The 20,200-nt window shown below is 47.4% G+C and overlaps 1 protein-coding gene across 1 annotated transcript; it reads right to left on the bottom strand.

Annotated features, from left to right (window-relative positions):
• Positions 1-784: 784 nt before the first annotated feature.
• On the bottom strand, positions 785-20,120 carry PSME3IP1 (proteasome activator subunit 3 interacting protein 1). The gene is made up of 7 exons (XM_053270420.1): positions 20,096-20,120; positions 13,084-13,224; positions 10,233-10,331; positions 9,550-9,671; positions 5,403-5,536; positions 4,931-4,998; positions 785-1,667 (listed from the first exon to the last, which is right to left on the bottom strand). The coding sequence occupies exons 2-7, from the start codon at positions 13,211-13,213 to the stop codon at positions 1,447-1,449; spliced, it is 774 nt and encodes a 257-aa protein (XP_053126395.1). The 5' UTR covers positions 13,214-13,224; positions 20,096-20,120; the 3' UTR covers positions 785-1,446.
• Between the last annotated feature and the right edge of the window lie 80 nt (positions 20,121-20,200).

The raw sequence follows: 20,200 nt of genomic DNA, 5'->3' as shown, positions 1-20,200 counted from the left end.
CACTAGTTCTGAGAAAGAGCACGCGCGCGCACACATACACACACGTTGCAGCCTGCTGCCCCCACCCCCCCAAATATCATAGCAAGGAGGAGAGGACACACTTGGACAGGATTCTCCCCCTAGTCTGTGAGCCAGACCCACACATTTTGGCCATCAGTAGCATCTCAGGGCATGAATGCTCATCGGGATTTGTGGCACACCTACAGATGGAAAACTGGTGATAACATTGTTAAACTTGGAGATTCCTGCCTGTTGTCACCTCTTCTTTATTCCTGTCTCTGAACAATTTGATAAAATTGCAGTCATTTTGCACAGGGGAACCAATTAACCAATACCATTGTTATGGGAATGAGGAGCATTGCACTCCAATATCCAGGGACCTGGGTTTCCAAACCTATCCTAGAACCATAGCCAATACAAAGCAGCAAGCAATCTGCTTTGTGTGTGAACTTGCCCTTAAAGAAGAGTGCCTTCGCACTTGTGCCCAATAGGAAGCTCCTTGAGGCAGTTGTCTTACCCAGCCTTCTGGAAGAGCCACCCCTAAGGAAGCTACTCATTTTCGCAAGAATCTGCAGAAATCAAGGCTCATTCCTGAACTTGCTGAGAAACCCCCAAGAGCCTTTGAGGGAAGCAGAGGGTTCCTAGCAACACAGAGAGACTGAATGCCACAGGATGAGGAGTTCAGCCTCCTCCGAGATGTATGGCGAGGAGTCGGAGCCAAGTACAGCAGAAGGACTGGAAGAGTGAATAATTGTGAATGGTAACAGTCAAGATTTTTAAAAAATGCATTCAGGATTTCTTTAATCAGATGCAACACTAAAACTTTCATACAGTGTCAAGGCATTTTGCTTCTCACCATCTGCTCGATTTTGCTCTCCTCCACACTTCCCAGATATACAATAAAAACCAACACTTGAAACTAAAGAGAGTGCCAGCCCACACACCCAAGCCTGCCAGACATCCAGGCCCCAACAATAATACTTCTTAAAAACCAGCTTGCTAACATCCCCAGCATTCTCTCTGCTTCTACAAACTCTTAAGGCAAGGTTCTCCAACTTGGGTCCCTAGATGTTGCTCGGCTTCTGCTCCCATAGTCTCTAGCCACAATAGCCAAAGGCCATGAGAGCTAAAGTCCAACAACATCTGGGGACTCAGATTTGAGAATCCCTGCCTTAAGGGACAAGGTTCTTCTCTCCATTCCTGAACCTCAAAAGTCTCCAGTCTTTTGTTCCAACTCATGTATTTCTGGGTAGAAGTTTATGACACAGATCCCCATCCCCAAACGGAACACAGAGGAAGAAAAATAGAGAGACACACAGCCACAGAGACGGCATCAGTACATTATTTTGGTATTATCTGAAAGAGAGAGACTGGAGAAGTTGGAAGTTCGGAGGGCGACAAAAGAAAAGAAGTCCCACTTGAGCATCTACAGGGCTAGGAAGGACCCTACAGAGGGGCATCAAAGAAATTGCTGCCACGGAATACCGAGGAGACGATCTTGCCAGTGGAGTTGATGGTGCCTTCGCTGTCTGAGCTGGACTCCGAGTCACTGCTTCCTGAGTAGGCCCCGAGGCCAGGCAGGATTCCAATGCACACGGCAGCCGAGGGGCAATGGAGTGCAGATCCGCTCATGGAGTTGCTGCCCAGAGGGACACAAGACGGCTTTTCTGGAAGGAGGGGGGAAATAAAGGCAGGCTGTTACCCGAGAAGAGAGCAGGAGCTGGATCCGGTTACGATCCACACTTCCAATTTGTTTGAAAGACTGTCTGAACGTAGGAACCTCAAGCACTAGCATAGGGATTTCCATCCTCAGACCTCTATGGCATCCTGCCCTCTCTTGGCATTAGGGCAGGGGTTCCCAGCCTATTCCAGATGTTGCTGAACTACAACTCCCACCATCCCCAACCACAATACATTGTACCTGGGGATGATGGGAGTTGTAGTTTATCAACATCTGGAGTACCATAGGTCGGGAACCACGGCATTAAGACAATCAGCTATGGATTTATTTATATACCACCTTTGTCCTAAGACCCCAGAACTGTTGCTAGTTTAAGTCTGTGACATGTTTATAATGTAAATCAAGATCAAAGGAAAGGCAAAGCGGAAAAGGCCGATATACACCATATGATGTGGAGGTGTCCACTGATAAGTGCACTGGGATGGTGGGGGGGGGCACATTTTAAAGAAAAACAGGTATTACTGGATATGCACTGCCCAAAGACCTGAGTGGTATTTGACTTTATTTTGCTACATAAAGAGGCTTTAGCAGTAGATCAGGTGCCTTCCCTTCTCCCTACCATGCCCGGAGCTGTCATTCGCCCAGCTGGAGATGCTCAGAATGGTCCCATGGAGAAGGTCCCATGGTCAGAAAGAGTTAGTGTGGTACAGCGGTGGTTGGAATGAGAGACTACATGTTAGCACTGTAAGATATTCCCCTTAGGGCAGCATAGGGATGTGCATGGACCATTCATGGCAGTTTGGTTGGACCAACTGGCTGGGCCTGTCGAACCGATGAACCAGCTTGAACCAGTTCACCATCAAACCAGCCTAGTTTCGATGGCGAACCAGTCTGTGCACACCCTTAGAGTAGGGTTTCTAAACCTTGGGTCCCCAGATGTTGTTGAACCCCCATCACCCCCAGCCACCAAGGACATGGCGGGGATGATGGGAGTTGTAGTCCAACAACATCTCAGGACCAAAAGTTAAGAAAACCTGCCTTGGGGATGGAACCCCTCCAGGAAAAGCACCTGCATGCAGAAGGTTCCAAGTTCCCTCCGGCATCTCCAGATAGGGCCGAGAGAGACTCCTGTCGGAAATCTTGGAGAAGCTACTGCCAGTCTGTGTAGACAATACTGAGCTAGATAGACCAATGGTCCAATTCAGTATAAGGCAGCTTCCTATGTTCCTATGACTAGCACTGGGAAGACCGAGTTCAAATCAACCAAGCAACTCACTAGGTGGCTCTGGGCCAGTCACTTCTGTCCCAGCATAACCTACCTCGCAGGGTTGTTGCAAGGAACAACATAACCATGTACACTGCTCTGTGCTCCTTGAAGGAAGAGTGGGCTATAAGTGAAGAACCAGAACGGTTGGGGATTCTTATCCCCAACCAGGAGGCTTCAGTCTCTCCTTTGCCAGTTCTCTCAACTTTCCCCAGCAAGCTTGCCTTGGAAGGAACTCTGGTTGTCTGGGGACAGGGGACTCTTATCCCCAACCAGGAGAATGACAGCCTGTGGAGCTCGGGTAGGGGCAAGCACAGGGAGAGACAGGCAACCTGGACAGGTTGAAAAGAACAACATGCTCCAAGCTGTGGAAGGCTTGGATGGCAACACACACTTGGCATCCATCTCTTTCTTCTGCTTGCCCCTTTGCAGTGAGTCTGGGCAAAAATGACCTGGGAATACATTTCTGACCCACTTTGGCTCTCCTGCTGTCGCTGAACTACAACTCCCATCATCCCCAGGCATAACTGCCTACCCGGTTGTCAGGTCAGAAGAAGGGTAGCCACTCTACGAACTCCGTTTCCCTTCACTCACTTCATGCCATGACAGCCACACAAAAGCAAAGCATGGACCAAGTGGCAAATCCCGTCAAGCATGTGGGAGAGTGATGAACATTTCAGGGGGAAGGATACAGCCAGCCTCCCATCACTAATTAGCCCAGAGATTGTTGGAAGTGGAGAGAATGGAGCAGATGGAGATCCAGGAGGTGCTTGGGTCTTCAGTTACACAACTTCCCAGGCAGCTCCGCTCTGCTCCAGAAGCGAAGAGTCAAAGCTCAGCTCAGCTGTAGCAACAACTCAAGGATGTGTTCCAGCAAGCTTCAGGCTCTCAGCTTTCCCCAGCAAGCCTGCCTTGGAAGGAACTCTGGTTGTCCAAGGACAGGGGTAGGCAACCTTGGCTCGCCAGCTGTCACTGAACTACAACTCCCACCATTCCCAGTCCAACACCACCTAAGGACCCAAGGGACCCTGGGAATCTCTGGTCTGATCTAAACAATACGCTTCTCTTATGTTCTTAATTTTGTTTGAAAGGGGAGTCAGTAAGGAATTCCTTATGAGGAGCGAGGAAGAAAGCGTGTCCCTCTCCAAGACTCTACCTACAGTATGTAACAGCAGGAAGCCACCTGCTGCAATCAATGGAGGCTAGATAGCCCTAGGCAGATGTTATGCTCAACACTTATATGAGCTGTAAGTTATGCATGGTGTGGAGAGAGAGGAATTTTTCTCCCCCTCACAACCCTAGAGCCAGTGGGGTCAGCCCATGAAACTGATGGCCAGGAAAATATAGGACTGACAAAAGGAAGGAGTTTATCACACAGGGCATAATTAATTTGTGGAGTTCTCTGCCACAGGATGTGGTGATGGCCACCAGCTTGGATGGCTTTAAAAGGGACTTAGACAAACTAACAGAGGACAGGTCTATCAGGTCTAACGGTCTACTAGTCCGAGGGCTATAGGCCACCTCCAGCCTCAGAGGCAAGATGCTTCTAAATACCAGTTGCAAAATACCTCCTAAATATTGGTATTGCTAAATACCTCCTGCTAAATAACAGCAGGAGAGAGGGCATATCTTCATTTCCTCCATGTGAGCTTCTCAGAAGCATCTGGTGAGCTACTGTGGGCAACGGGGTGCTGGATGAGATCGGCCTGGACCTGACCCGGAAAAGCTCTTCTTATGCACACTCATTCACATGCTATGTTTAGAAGGAACAGTACAGTGCCTCTCTGAGCCATGCATTTGAGGGGCCTGTACCCAGACTCACTTTTGAAATGAATGTATGTACAGCTGCACAAACACATGGATAGGCATTTGAATGCAGGTACAACTCAACACCTGAATAGGCTTATGCCCACAAAAGACAACCCAGCCAACACACAGCTAACTCGACAAGGAGCTTGGCCCGGCATCCATGCACAGACACGTACCGGGAACCTTGTCATGGTCAGGATCTGGATCAAGCTTCAATCTTTTCACACTGCTGGTACCTTCTGAACTGCAAGAAAAAACACAACATCAAGAAGGAAGCAGAGTTGAAGGCTCTCCTGCATGTCAGCACCTTAAGAGCTGGCTTCTCCTCTTACTCATGCACCACCACCACCACATGGGACATGGAAGCCCGTGCCAAGTTGGGCTGGTTCTGGGATCTAGGCAGGATTTGGCTTTTTGAAAGGCAGCTCTCTGCAGATGGGCTTTTCACTTGATAAAGATTCATTCCTAGACTCCCGAATAAATATGCTTATAATCCCAGCACTGAGAAGATGGGAGGGTATCGGAGGGCTTTGCGCTCCGCAGCTTGCAGGGCCTTCGCTTTCCCTGGTTTGGCCAATTGAGACAGCAGAGCCTCCCTCACTTTGTCACACTCCAAAGCCTCCGCAGGCAGATGTTTGGCGGGCTTACCTTCTATGTTTCACAGCGCCTGCCAACAGCTTTGCCTGAGAGAACTTGCTCTTGTTTTCCACTGGCTTCACGGGCAGTTTCTTCTCTGCCTCTTTCTTGGGGTCGGCACTGACTCCCACCTTTGCCAAAGTGCTGTGGATTCAAGGTTAAGGGCTGAACAGAATTGGAGAAGGAGCGACTGGCATGTAAGAAACCAAACCAAGAATGAAACCCCTCTTGGGTCAGTGCCTGCAATTGCAGCAGTATCAGAAGCCCATGTGCTTTGTTAACACTGATATCTTGGAACAGTGACCTTCGCTATTTTCCAGGTGAGGGCCACTTTGGCCAAATACTGTATCTTCACTATGAGGGCCATTTCCCACTGTGCTGGCCTTCACACAGTACTGCACTTTTCTCAGTATGGAGAGGGCCCTTGAAGAGAGATGGACTCCTCCCTTTAAGAACTCAAGGAGAGTGTAGCCCTTCCTAGGGCTTTCCTCCAGCACTATATTGTATTTATATACTGCCCAAAACTTACATCTCTGGGGGGTCTACAATAAAAACAACATTGAAACATTAAAGCAGTAAATCTAATTAAAAGCCTGGGTGAACAGATGCATCTTTACAACTTCTTAAAAAGCTGTCAGAGATGGGGATGCTCTTATTTCAACACGGAGTACATTCCCAAGCCGCGGGGCAGCAATGGAGAAGGCCACTGCACATGCCTCCCAAGATGGTGCAGGGGCTCAAGCGGGCTCCGTTTCCCTTCAAGCAGTCCCCTGGCACTGGGAAAAACATAGCACTGCATGATGGGAATGGTCATAAACACAGCCCTGCTGGATCAGACCCAAGGCCCATCTAGGTCCAGCATCCCGTTTCCCACAGCAGCCCACCAGATGCCTTGAGAAGCCACATAACCAGGAGATGAAAGCATGCTCCATCTCCTGCCGCTGCTCCCAACACTGGTATTTGGAGGCACCCTGCCTCTGAGCCTGGAGGTAGCCCATAGCCATCAAGACCAGTAGCCATGGATAGACCTGTCCTCCAAGAATTTGTCCAAACCCCTTTTAAAGCCATCCTAACGGGTGGTCATTACCACATGCCCATGGTCACCTCCAGATGCCAGGGGACTGTACAGAGTTCTTGGCTATGGCCCAAGCTTCACGCAAGCCCAACCAACCATCTGTCAGGGACCCGCACTATTTAATGGGGGCTGCCACTGGCCACTAAGCCTTACAATGAAGAACATGGTCTTGGAAGGCTTGTGCAGGAATGTTCTTGAAACCTGTACAGAAAAACTGAGACTGATCTTTTCGGGATGTACTTTCCTACAAGTCTGCAAGCTTTAATTGGTCACACCAGTGAACTGTATATCCTGCAGCATTATTCAGCTTCCTGGGCACATGACCCAGCCTTTGGCAGTTCTAACTTCCTCATCTCAACTACTGTCATGTCACAACTTCCCGATCACTTTTGAAAGCAGTTCTCTGATGCTCCCTTGTGGAGAGTCTCACGAACAGCATCTGCTAAAGCATCCTTTTGAACATGAGCATGCTTTGGAAAGCAAACTGCTCCGTTAAATAGCTTCTGCCTCACCTTTTCTGGTTCAGGCAGACCTAAGGCTTGACAACAATGTACACAGTCAAGCACAACGGACGGTAAAAGAGCACACATCAATAAGAGAAGTAGGAGAGGAGAGCGGGCCTTGAATTGTCGCCTTTGCTAAGCAGAACCTGCCCCAGTTTGCATTTGGATGGGCAACTACAAGTGAGCTTTGTAAGCTCACTTACAGTAAGCTCAATGTAAGCTATTCTCTTTAGGGGAAGGGGCCACAGCTCAGTAGAAGAGCATCTGCTTTGCATGCAGAAGGTCCTAGGTTCAATCCTTCGCAGTATCTCCATTTTCTGTGTAGTAGACAATACTGAGCTAGATAGACCAAAGGTCTGACTTAGTAAAGGCAGCAGTCAAATCCGTTAAGATACTGGACACAGGAGCTGCAATGTACCCTTCCTATAAGAAGAAGTCCTGAACTGGACTGAGGATAGTGCTGTATTTACAGTATCATCTGCACTCATGGTCTTCTGCAGAGAACTCGGTCTCTGCCCTGTCCCAAGGGGCCCATAATCTTAAAACAAACATAAGGAAAACAACAGATGAACACTTAAAGCTGTCTTCTACTGAGTCAAAGGCTCCATCTAGTTGAACAACTGTCTGCTCTGACTGGTGGCATCTCTGCAAGGATCTCAGAGGTCTTTCCCAGTCCTGCCTGGAGTCGCTGCCAGGGACTGAACCTAGGACCTTCTGCTTGCAAAGCAGATGCTCTACCACTGAGCTATAGCCCTCTGCAGGAAGGGGGCTGGAGCAGAGGCAGGGGGGAACTGGGAAAGAAAATGAGATTATTTCACTGATACAGAGCCAGGCTTAGCTGCAACAGAATGTGTGGGGCTAGGGATCTGGGCCAAAGGCTCCATGGAAACAACTGGGTAAGATGAAATATGAGCAATTCTGATGGAACTGCTAACAGTTGCTATACAGTTCTGTCTGGGACAACAATGAGCCTTACTTTCCTCCGCTCTCAAACAAAACATTTAGCCATGATACAGTTATAAGCTGATTTACCTGCAATAGGTATATATGCAGAAATAAGACCTCCCTGCTTGCCTTCAACATCTATTCCTAAGGTGGCCAGAAGCGCCAAGGGTTTCAAGTCCAACACTTTCAGGAACTAGCACTAGGTTCAGAAATGGGGCTGCAGCAAGGGGTCAGAAGCAGGAGCCAATGCATTTAGCTTGCAGATTGTCCTGCTGACTAATTTGGGGTTCCCAACCTTGGGTCCCCAGGTGTTGCTGGATGGACTACAACTCCCACGATCCCCATGGGGTGAAGGGAGTGTGGTCCCACAACATATGGGGACCCAATATGTTGGGAAATCCCTGAGCTACAGAGTTTTAGCACCTCTAACCCTTGCATTTTAAAGTGCATGGGATGCTTCAATTTACAAGTGCTCAGCGAAAGAATTACCTTCCTGCTGAGAGTATGGGGCTCTCTAGGGAGCCACCTCCCTCTAGGACACCAACTGTAGTTGCGTTTGTGTTATTGTGCTAGAAAGGAAGCTTCCTGTGAATGTGCACCTAAATTAACCAGGTGTCCTGCAAAAAGGCTGTTGAGGTTGTTTTGGCAGCCTCCGCAAACTACCCAGCAGGGGCACAGGCCGCAGGCCAGCTTGCTTCCCCGGCAGGGAATTCCATAGATTGTGCCCTGGGAGAAAAAGTACTTCCTTTTGTTGGTCCTAAATATCCTGACCATCAGTTTCATGGGATGACCCCTGGTTCTAGTGTTGTGAGAGACTGGGAAATTTCTCTCTGTCCACACTCTCCGCTCCATGCATAATTCTATACACCTCTATCATGTCTCCCCGTAGTTACCTCGTCTCCAAACTAAAAAGCCCCAGATGCTGCATCCTTACCTCATAATGAAGATGCACCAGGCCCTGATCATCTTGGTTGCCCTCTTCTGCACCTTTCCCCATTCTATAATGCCCTTCAGATATGGTGACTGAAACTGTACACAGTACTTCAAATGTGGCTGCACCATAGATTTGTATAAGGGCATTATGATATGAGCATTTTTATTATACAGTGCCAGACCACTGAGCCATCCGGATCAGTACTGTCTACACTGACTGTAGGCGGCTTCTCCAAGGTTTCAGGCAGGAGTTTCTCTCAGCCTACCTGGAGATGCTGCCAGGGATTGGATTGATCCTGGAACCTTTGGCATGCATCCACCTAGCTGCAGCCCAATCCTGCCCCCAAGGGAATATCTTGTAATAGACAGCGTTCACATGTTATCACCCAGCCAAATGCAAACCCTACTCAACAAAGGGGACAATTCAAGCTCACCACTGCGAGACCAGACTTACATCTGGGGACCCAATTCTGAGAACCCTGGGGTAAACATTTCAAATAATAAGCACCACACAGTCACTAGGTCTGCCTTTTCACCGCCATGGCAATGAAAGAGACTATGCCACTTAAACACAGGTAACTACACAAGGTAACGAGAAGCTCTTCAGCTCATGACATTCCCACATGCTCTTCATGACCCAGCTGCCTGCCACTTTTTACATTTTGAAGCAGGGTGAGAAAAGTCGCTCCAGAGCAAAGGATATTCGGTACTCGCTCAGCTCCTTCAGATCTTCCTCTCTTCGCTGCTTTTCTATTAGCACTTGCTGTCGAGAAACCTCATCGAGGAATTTGGTCTCGTCTTCGTCTAGGCCTCGGACCATATTTTCTGAAGGAGGAGAAAAAAAGAACAGGCCTTGAGAAGACAACAGACTACTCAGAAACCCAATAGAGCCAAGGGACCAGGAGGCAGCAACGGATGTTTTACAGCCACTCTGGTTAATGCAGCTTTTCAGTGCTTTATAAAAGAGAATAGTAATGCTTTTTAACAAACGGGCAAGTCCAAGGGTAACGGAAACATACACGTTACTGCTTGTTCAAAGACTGTAGCCATAAATGAAATTTTCAGCTTGATATTATATACAGCCACTGACTGGCTATCTATCTACCTCTCTATCACTTATATCTCCATATTTTTACAAAACCCTTAAATTGTGTCTGAAATGTGCAAAATACACTGGTAACGGAATCAGAAGTGATGTCCAAAAACTCTGATTCAGTTACTGACATATTTTGCACATTTCAGACACTACCCTCCATCCCTTCCATAATTCCGGCATTGACCTAAAATGAAAATAAGCTCTATAAGAAGCTCATCTTTGCCTGCTTGGGCAAAAATTTCATCAAGAAGTACTGAAGAAAAGGAACACATCCCTGGGTCAGAACTTACTGAATTTGAATTGCTCCTCAAACTCCTGCTGCTTCTTGTCCTTCTGTTCTTGAAGTCTTTCATAAAGCGACCGGGGGTCGTAAACCTCTTCAGGACATTCTGGGAGGTGGAAGAGCAACAGATAAGCAGACACTTTCCAGGCGACTGCTTTGAAAGCAAGTTGTTTGGGAGAAGATTCACTCCCAGAATATTCTCCGTCAACTTTGCATATCAGTCCAGAGAAGTTACTAGCTCCCTACACAATTGTTAGTTACATCTGCTCTAAAGGAAAAAGAGAACCAAACTTTGTAAGCCTCCCTTATGGGTCACCTGCTGGAGATAACACTAGAACAGACCTGCTGGATCAGACCCAGGAAGGCCCATCTAGTCCAGCATCCTGTTTCACACAGTGGCCCACCAGATGCCACTGGAAGCCTACAGGCAGGAGTTGAAGGCATGCCCTCTCTCCTGCTGTTACTCCCCTGCAACTGGTACTCAGAGGCATCCTGCCTTTGAGGCTGGAGGTGGCCTATAGTCCTCCAACTAGTAGCCAATGATAGACCTCTCCTCCATGAAGTTATCCAAACTCCTCTTAAAACCATCCAGGTTTTTGGCTGTCACCACATCTTGTGGCAGAGAATTCCACAAGTTGATTATACGCAGTGTGAAAAAGTACTTCTATTTGATGATTTGCCTGAGATTATCAGGCAAGTTGCTATCAGTTGCCAGCTGATACATGGGGCTCTGCTCATGATTTCCATGAAGCAGACACAAGCAGGAACAGTCGTCTTCTCCTAGGCCATAGGTTCCTAAGCTTGGATACTCAGATGTTAGGATAAAACCCATCACTCCCTTCAGCCATTGTGGCTAGGGATGCTGCGAACTGCAGTCCAACAACATCTGGGGACCAAAGCTTGGCACCCCTGCTAAACGAGCAGAGAGGCACAGGTGACACTCTTACCTGTCCCTAAAGTGACTCTCCAGTGACTGTTGCTGCTGCCCATCTTTCTTTTGGGATAGGAAACCACCTTATTCTTTTTTCTGTGTAAACTTGCTTTGAGAACTGTTTGTTGAAAACCAGTATAGGAATATTTCTAATCACCACCCCTGGTCTAGGGTATCCTTCCATAACTCTTCTAGCTATCTCTAGTTCCTTTTTCACATAAAGTTTGGTACCACCCCAGTAAGCATTCTTTTGCTTAAAAACTGAGGCAGAATATTCAGTGAATGATTGCTTCGTACCCAAGTAGCCCTTACACTGCAATCCAATGCAGAAGTAAGATGCATTACTTAAGATGAAGTTCGACGGAGCTTGATCCCAGGTACACGTGCATAGGATTGCAGCCCAAGACAATATCAAACCAAGGCTGCAATCCTGCACATTGACATGGGAATAAGATCCACTTAACACAGTGCAACTTACTCTTGGGTAAATATGCCTAGCACTATGCTCTCAGTCCCCATTTCATCTTTGGCATTCATCTAGGGCTGTTCTCACGATCCTCAGTGGGGTAGGAGGTGTGTCCTACCCAAGTTCAGGATTGTAATTTCATAATTGAAATTGTTAGGCTCAGTCATCCTCAGCTGTTGAATGAGGTAGGAAGAAAAGCCCTCACACCCAGCGTGTCTTGTACACAATCACTTCCTCCCCCTCCTACCTTGCTTTTTATTTCCAGATGAGCAGGAAATGAGAGTGCTGCTGAACTCAAAGGACGAATCTCCTACCCTTCCGAGGACCATGAGAACAGCCCTCGAGTCTTCACGTGTCCTTAGAGAATGGCTACTCAACTTTGGCTCTCCTGCAGATGTTGGCCTACAACTCCCATAATCCCTGGCTTTTGGCTGCTGTAGCTGGAGATTATAGGAGTTGTAATCCAAACACAGCTGGGGGGGAGCTAAGTTGAGCAGGCCTGCCTTAGAGTCTCTTGCCATTTGCCTTTAGAGTTCTATGGTTCACTGGACAGAACTCTTCAAAGGCTAGAAGTTCTGACTGCTCCTGCCGACATAGTCAATGTACCTCAGAAAATAATATTGGGCTACAGCTCCTTCCAAAACATGGTTCTCTAGCTTCAGTTGGAAGGCAAAGTAGAATCTGCAGTGACCATAATTTGTCCAATAAGACTCAGCTGGCAAACTCTAGTTGCTGCAAGCCAGGATTAGTACATGCAAGAGGAGGAGAAAGCATGGAAGCCCAAGGGACACTAACTAGGCAACAAGGCACCTTTTTAACGTTGCAATTCTCTTTATTTAGCAGGGGGAGAACTGGCCCTATCCACCCCCAACACAGTACCCCTCCAGTGACTGTTGCTGGTGTATCTTATGTTTCTTTTTAGATTGTGAGCCCTTTGGGGACAGGGATCCATCTTATTTATTTAGTTATTATTTCTCTATGTAAAGCGCTTTGGACACTTTTGTTAAAAAGAGATATATAAATTTTGTTGTTGTTTTAACTGGGCCAGTGTGAATATATTTCAGGTTGGGAACATAGGAATCTGCCTTCTACCAAATCAGACCCTTGGTCCATCTAGCTCAACACTGTCTACACAGACTGGCAGCGGCTTCTCCAAAGTTGCAGGCAGGAGTCCCTCTCAGCTGTATCTTGGAGATACCAGTGAGGAACCTTGGAACCACACAGATGCTCTTCCCAGAACAGCCCCATCCCCAAAGGGAAGATCTTACAGTGCTCACACATGTAGCCTCCCATTCAAATGCAAACTAGAGGAGACTCTGCTTAGCAAAGGGGCCAATTCATGCTTGCTACCACATGACCAGCTCTCCTCCCTTGAGTGGTTAGCATCCAAGGTTTGACTGGTCCTTGCCAAGGTCTCTTACTGCCCTTTTCCTAAAGTTCTCCATCCCAGCAGTCAAATACCTTCGGGGTCTTCGGGTTTTCGAACCTTCTCCCATTCTTCCTGCCTCCTTTTGCGCCGCTCTTCTAGCTCTGCCTCCGAAACGAACCTTTTGTTAATCACCAGGTCAGCACTACCTTCTCCTCCATCCATGGTGGAGCAGCCTGTGCAGAGAGGAAGATCAGGATCAGGATCTCATTTCCTGCAAGCACAGTGCACTTCCTGGCCAAGAACTGTCTGAGCAGTACAGCCTAGTGGATAAAGCAGCATTTTGTATAAAGCCAGAGAAAGGCTTTTTACAGATCATCATGATATCAAGATGCAGAACTGTTTATCATCATGTATTTATGCATGTACTGTGTTTCAACAGAAGTTCTCAAATACTAGATTTTAAAATTGTAAGCTGCCAATTCAAAATGTGAAGAATGGTGGCATAACACAAATGCTAAAGACAACAAAAAAGTGAGAAAACTGTTCCCTGTCCCAAAAATGCTCGCAATCCAAAGTTTAGATTCCACATACCTCTTTGTTCTAACCCCCTGTGGCTTCCACTTAAAGCAAAATGTTATCAGACAAACTGTTTTTAAAAACGTGGAGACAACAAGAGGGGGAAGTGTCTGGTGGAATGCAATGCTTGCAGCACTAAATTATCAGCACCACAATCATATACTGTTCAGGCTCAGAATATACAGCTAGTCAGATGTTATCAAGCAGACTCACAAGCCACACCCTTTACCGGTATCACAGCCAGTGAAGCAGGCTATCACCCCCCAGATATAGTCATGCGACAAACCTCCCGAGCGCCACAGCACTTTGCAGATATTTGAATAATATCTCTGGTGCTTTTAATGCAAGTTAAAATTGCCCCATCTCTGGCAATTTTCAAAAAACACCTGAAAACCCATCTTTTTGCCCAAGCTTTCTCAGCTTCCTAATATTTTGAGGTTTTAATTTATGGTTATTTTTAAGTTGTTAAATTGTTTTTAAGTTTCCACATATGTTTTAAACTGGTTTTATGTTATTGTAAACCACCCAGAGACTAAAGTTTGGGGCAGCATATTTATTTATTTATTTAATTTGTAAATAAGTTTCTCTTGGATGTTTCTAGTTCTCAGCCACTCAGACAAAACATCCAAAGTGCACTGTGAATCAGGGAGTAGGAAACGTGAGATTCTCCAGATGTTGCTGAACAACAGCTCCCATCACCTCCAGCTGTAATCAATGGTGGCTGGGGAGTGGTAGTTCAAAGTGGGAGTGGTAGTTCAGCAACATCTGAAGAACTGCATACTGCCTACTCCTGCTATAGATCATTAACCTGTCACATGCATGCCACAGAAAGGAAAGGTTTGCAGCACCTCCGGACAGGAGCAGGTGGTCCTGCAGACCCCCTCACTGGAGGGGGCAAATTTACATAAAAGCCACACCACTGAGACTGCAGATGGGGGAGGAGCTTACATCAATGAATATTCCTCCATGCCAACTAGGCTTAAGGGGCACCTTTCAAAGTGGCAATTCTCTTATTTTTAGGGGGGCAACAGCACCTGGCCCTTTTTAACCCCAACAAAGCATTGCTCCTTTTTAACCCCAACACAGCTGTTCCTGGTGTCTCCCCAGTGATTCTTCTTAAGCTGTGAGCCCTTTGGGGACAAGGAACTTGGTCCCAGGTTCCCTCCCTGGCAGCATCTCCGAGATAGAGCTGGGAAAGATTCCTGCCTGCAACTTTGGGGAAGCAGCTGCCAGTCTGTGTAGACAAGTTACAATCCTGAGCTAGATGGACCAAGGGTCTGACTTGGTAGGAGGCTTCCCACGTTCCGAAAGTTTTCTCCATGGGAAAAAAAACAAGCATGACGAGGAGAACTTCAGCTAGAACCCGTCTCCCTGCCATGCGAGATTTATGTTCAGGTGAGACTACTGTATTATGGAGTAGCACTAAATCATGCGATCCCCCCAATGGCCAGCCTGGAGTGGGATAGCCCAGACCTCCCCCTCGAGAACCAGGTCATCCAGTCCAAGGCCCCCTTGCATCTCCTGCCTGACTCCTCCACACTGTGCTGGAATTTGCTTCCATGGAGCCAGACAAATGCACAACATGGCACCATGGTTGAGGAAGACAAGGGCGGCTGCTTAGGTGTTTATTGTATTGCTTATATTTATATTGCTTTTGTCCAAAGACCCCAGGGCGGTTAACAAGACAAATAGTGTAATAAAGCTTCAATAAAGACAAACTGCTGAAACAAAAACACAGCCATGTTAAGAAGATTCATTCTTATTAACTTATGGAATTCTCTGCCATGGGATGTGGTGATGGCCACTAGCCTGGCTGGCTTTAAGAGGGGCTTAGACAAATTAGACAGTACAAGGGCTTTGTATTCGGTGGCTGGATAGTATAAAAAAATGACACTGGAATGACCATGGCAGGAATTAAAGGAAGCTGTATGAGATAGGATGGCATGGAGTACATTGATCCATAGAGTGACTGAGAGTCGGACATGACTGAACGGATACAGAGAGACAAATTCACAGAGGACAGGTCTATCCATGACTACTAGTCTGGTGGCTATAGGCCACCTCCAGCCTCAGAGGCAAGATGCCTCTAAATCCCAGTTGCAGGGATTTATGTTCAGGTGAGGATAGAGCAGGATAGAGGGCATGCCCACAGCTCTTGCCTGTGGGCTTCCCAGAGGCATCTGGTGGGCCCCTGTGTGAAACAGAATATTGGACTAGATAGGCTTCCTTGGGCCTCATCCAGCAGAGCTGTTCATCCTAATAAGGATGGAGAAGAGAATTATATCCAAACAGCCATATAATGAGCCCCCACTCCATCCTGCTCCCCAGGCGGTGTGGCCAGACTGGGCACCAGAGAGGGATTTTCTCATCCTGACTCAGCTTGTGGAGCACTTGCAGAAGAGACTGGCCACCAATAAACTATGCAAAAGAAAGTGACCTCCACAGTGCTGTTTCCAGACAGCCAGTAGTGACACAGACACATAAAACCAGGTGTGTGTTAAAAGCGAGTAGGGTCAAGAGAACAGATCAGATCTTCAGGTTCCATTCTACCTACAGAAGCACTGAATTAGAGAGCTGATGCAATGTACTGATTAAAGTGTCAGACCAGGGCCAGGGAGACCGCCCCCCCCCCCAGCCAGGAATCTCACTTGATGACCTAAGGGAAGTCATTCTCACCTTCCTCACAGAGTGATAACACTGCCAAAAAGGCGAGATCTCAGGCTCCATAAACAGAAACATCAAGAGGTCTACCAGTGCAGAATTGAGTGGTGGAACTATTGCTTCTTAAGACCTGGACAGGATGTCTCTGTTCATGCAGCCTGAAATCTCATTAGCCTTTCTGGCAGCTTTATTACTCTGTGAAGAAGGTGAGAATGACTCAACTTCTGCATAGTAGCCATCGATAGACCTGTCCTCCATGAATTTATCTAAACCCCTCTCCAATTCAAGCTGATCTGGCTTCCACGTTGGTTGCAAGTCTGTTATGGAGGTGTCGAGCAACTCCTCTTGTATGGTTCAGTTGGATTATTCACGAACTAGGATGAGTTCAGAGGAGGGCAGCAAAGATGGGGAGGGGTCCAGTGTTCCCTCTAATGCGTGCACACATGCTCACAAGTTTGTGTGTGTGTCTGCTCAGTTAATTTTAGATCCCACTCAGGTTGAATCAGGAAGGCCCCACCATGAATGCAATTGTGTGCACACTGCCTTGATACTGCTGCCCAGAACAAAACTCATTCTGCACACACATGGAAAAAATTAGAGAGAACACTGGAGGTGTCTGGAAACCCAGTGCTGTGAGGAAAGGTTGAAGAAGCTGGCTGTGTTTAGCCTGGGAGGAGACATGATAGTCCACTCCTCTTCAACTATCTGAAGGGTTGTCACACAGAAGATGACTTGTCCTCTGTTGATCTTCAGGGCAGGACTAAAACCAAGGGGTTCAAATGACAAGGGAGCAGATCCAGGCCAAACATTGGTTGGCATGTCCCAACTTTAAGAACTGTTCAACAGAAGAACAATCTGTTCCCTACCGAGGTTTTCAAGCAGAGACTGGACAGCCATGTGTCTGAGATGTTCAAGCAGTCCCCTACTCTGAGCAGGAGGCTGAACTAGATGACCCCCAAAGTCCTTTCCAACTCTAATATCCTAGGATAAGAGAGGAGAACCTTGGAACATTAGGGAGAACCTAAGCTCCTTGGAAAAAAATGTCTAACTAAAATGTAACAGAATAACTAAAATACATTCTGTCCCCTAAAAAAGGAAATTGGCCTCCATATTTGTCTTGTTTTTTATTAGTGTGTAATAAAGGAAGGGTGAGAGAATTAACCAGTACAGAATATTAGCATCTCCACCCTCACCTACAAGATATGCAGATGTGTTCCTGAGATATGCCCCCTTCTCATTTGCAGCTCCTCCATTTCACCAACTCCTGTGCCATCTCTCTCTTGCTACTACATAAGAGCACCACTACCAAATCAGACAAATGGCCCTCCCTCTCCAACATCCTATTTCTCACAGGGGCCAGAGAAGCCCCTGGGAAATCTACAGGTCAGTCAGCAGCCTTCTCCAACAACCTATTTGCCCACACTTGTAGTTAAGCCCCAGAAATGTACCAGCCCCCAGATGTTCCAGTGTTTCACATAGGGGTCTTTCCCAGCTCTACCTGAAGATGCTGCCAGGGAGTGAAATTGGGACCTTCTGCATGCAAAACAGATGCTCTGCCACTGAACGATGGCCTCTATGAAACTATTTAGCTAGACCAGCAGAAGATACACAATACACCAGGATATAAGTTTCATCCTAGATTTAGAGCTCATCAAAAAGAAAACACACAGTACTAAAATCAATTTAATCAGCTTTTATCAAGTAGTGTTATCAAGTTTGTTGTACACTGCCCAAAGCCTTCAGATGGGGCAGTTTATAAATGTAGTAAATAAATAAATAAATGGCAAAACTTAGCCATACTGTCAGAAATAACTGGGTACTGGTCAGATAGGAGAAGGGATACATAAAATTCATTGGCCCTACCTGGCATTTTTACTAAGACAGGTGTAACAGAAGTGGAGTGAATATCTCTATAGTAAATGCAATACTAAAACACACATCCCACTATTTCAGCATTACCTGCTTCACAAGCGCAAATGCCCTCAGTAAGTGGATAGCTTTCCTCAAGTACAGCGGATGGCAGGACATTAAAGAAGGTCAGTGTTTTTTAAAAAAACACCCATCAATTTATCACTACCCTAAGTGCTATTAACAACTAGTAGCAATATTACAGTGATATTACTACAATACCACTATTATCCTCTCTAATAAAATGCTTGGTGTCCGTCCATGGACGGACACCAAGCGTGCGTTCGTGCCTCGCCTGTTCTGGGCATGCGCGGAGTGCATGCCCAGAACAGAGCTGGGAGACACGACCGCCAGCACCCGGCGGCCATCTTGGGCGGCCAGAAGCGGCCGCCCCGAAGAAGCCGGGTAAGCGCCGGCGGGGAACACTGGCAGAGGCAGCAGCGCGGCCCAGGCCTGGCCGCGCCGCTGAAGCCGGGCGGGGGGAAGAGGCGGCGGGAGAAGCCGGCTGAGGCGGTGGCAGAGCCGCCGCCGAGGCCTGGCGCTGCTGTCGGAGCCGGGCGGGAGGGAGGAAAAAATGCAGCCGCGGCCGACGCCGCCGACCTACCACCCTCCCACCCAACTGCTGAGCCCACCTTACCCCGGCCCGTGTCATTCGGGTGCAGATAGACCTTAAATTCAGAGGCAGAGAGGAGCTCGCAAGCAGAGCTCCTCTCTGTGCAAAGCCTCTTCCCCAAATGGCGTTTTGGGCACAAAGGACACCTACTGCGTCCTTTACGTCCATGCTGCCAGTTCCGGCACAGCCTTTGCACAGAGAGGAGCTCTATTTGCAAGCTCCTCTCTGCCTCTGAAATTAAGGATTATCTTCGCCCGACTGACACGGGCCGGGGTAAGGTGGGCTCGGCAGTTGGGAGGGAGGGTGGTAGGTCGGCGTCGTCGGCCGCGGCTGCATTTTTAAAAAAGGATTTCTAGGGCCACCGCTCCACCCCCCGGTCCCGGCCTCAGAAAAGTATTAAAAAACAAAACAAAAAAAACAAAACCCTAAAAGGCGTGAGAGAAAGCTAGCGCCCGTTATAACGGGCTTAAAAATACTAGTATAGTAATATTACAGTAATAAAGGAAACTGTTTTTATTCTATGAAATTGTTTTTACTCAGTTTTATGTTTGTTATTCTGTGCACCACCTAGAAATAAACATCAGGCAGTATATAAACAGGATATGTAAGTAAATAATATAGTGACATTATCCAATATCACTATTATATGGAGGTACGTCTACGGTTGCCCCCCCCCCACCCCACTCAACCAGCCTCCTCCATTGCGGCCCCTGGGCTTTGGAATCCACTCCCTGTTGAGTTCCGAGCCTCCCCATCCGTGGAAACTTTTTAAAAGGCACTGGAGACATTTGTTCACCCAGACTATTAATTAGATGTATAGTTTTAATACTTTTAATGCTGGGTGCTAAATGATTTTAATGTTTACAAGATTTTAATTGTAAGACACCCAGAGATGCAAGTTTTGGGCAGTATAGAAATATATTCAACCAATATTACTACAATATCATTACCAATATCCTATCATCTCAACATGTTGTGTTAATTATTTATTCTACCACATTTATACTCCACTGCGCCCCATGGAGGAATTACCCCAATAAAGGCCAATATGATTGCCTGCTTATATTTTTATACCGCCTTTCTTCCGAAGACCCCTGGCAGGGCGGTGAACGTGACAGAAACAGCAATCGAGATTCAATAAAAACGGACTGCTGAAACAAACACAGCTATGCTAAAAATAAGGAGAGAAAGGAGAAGAACTCTATCGAGACAAACGTGCAACGCAACCGCCCGTCCCACTCGCCCTGGGCGGCGTGTGGCCAGCCTGGGCCTCCCGACAGTCGCCGCAGTACCCACCTCTCCGCCATGGGCCCCTCCGCGGCACTTCCTCTTCCTTCCCAGCCCACCTTTGTGACCAGACCCCGCCTCTTCCGCCGCCGAGGCCCCCAATCGGACGCTGCCTTCCATTCCCGCGGTCCTTCCTCCACCTTCTCTGAGGCTCCTTTTTCCTT

This window comes from Hemicordylus capensis, chromosome 9 (assembly GCF_027244095.1).
Source record: "Hemicordylus capensis ecotype Gifberg chromosome 9, rHemCap1.1.pri, whole genome shotgun sequence".
NCBI classification, from domain to species: domain Eukaryota; kingdom Metazoa; phylum Chordata; class Lepidosauria; order Squamata; family Cordylidae; genus Hemicordylus; species Hemicordylus capensis.
Note: the sequence above shows the minus strand (reverse complement) of the source record. Positions and strands in the feature narration are given on the sequence as shown.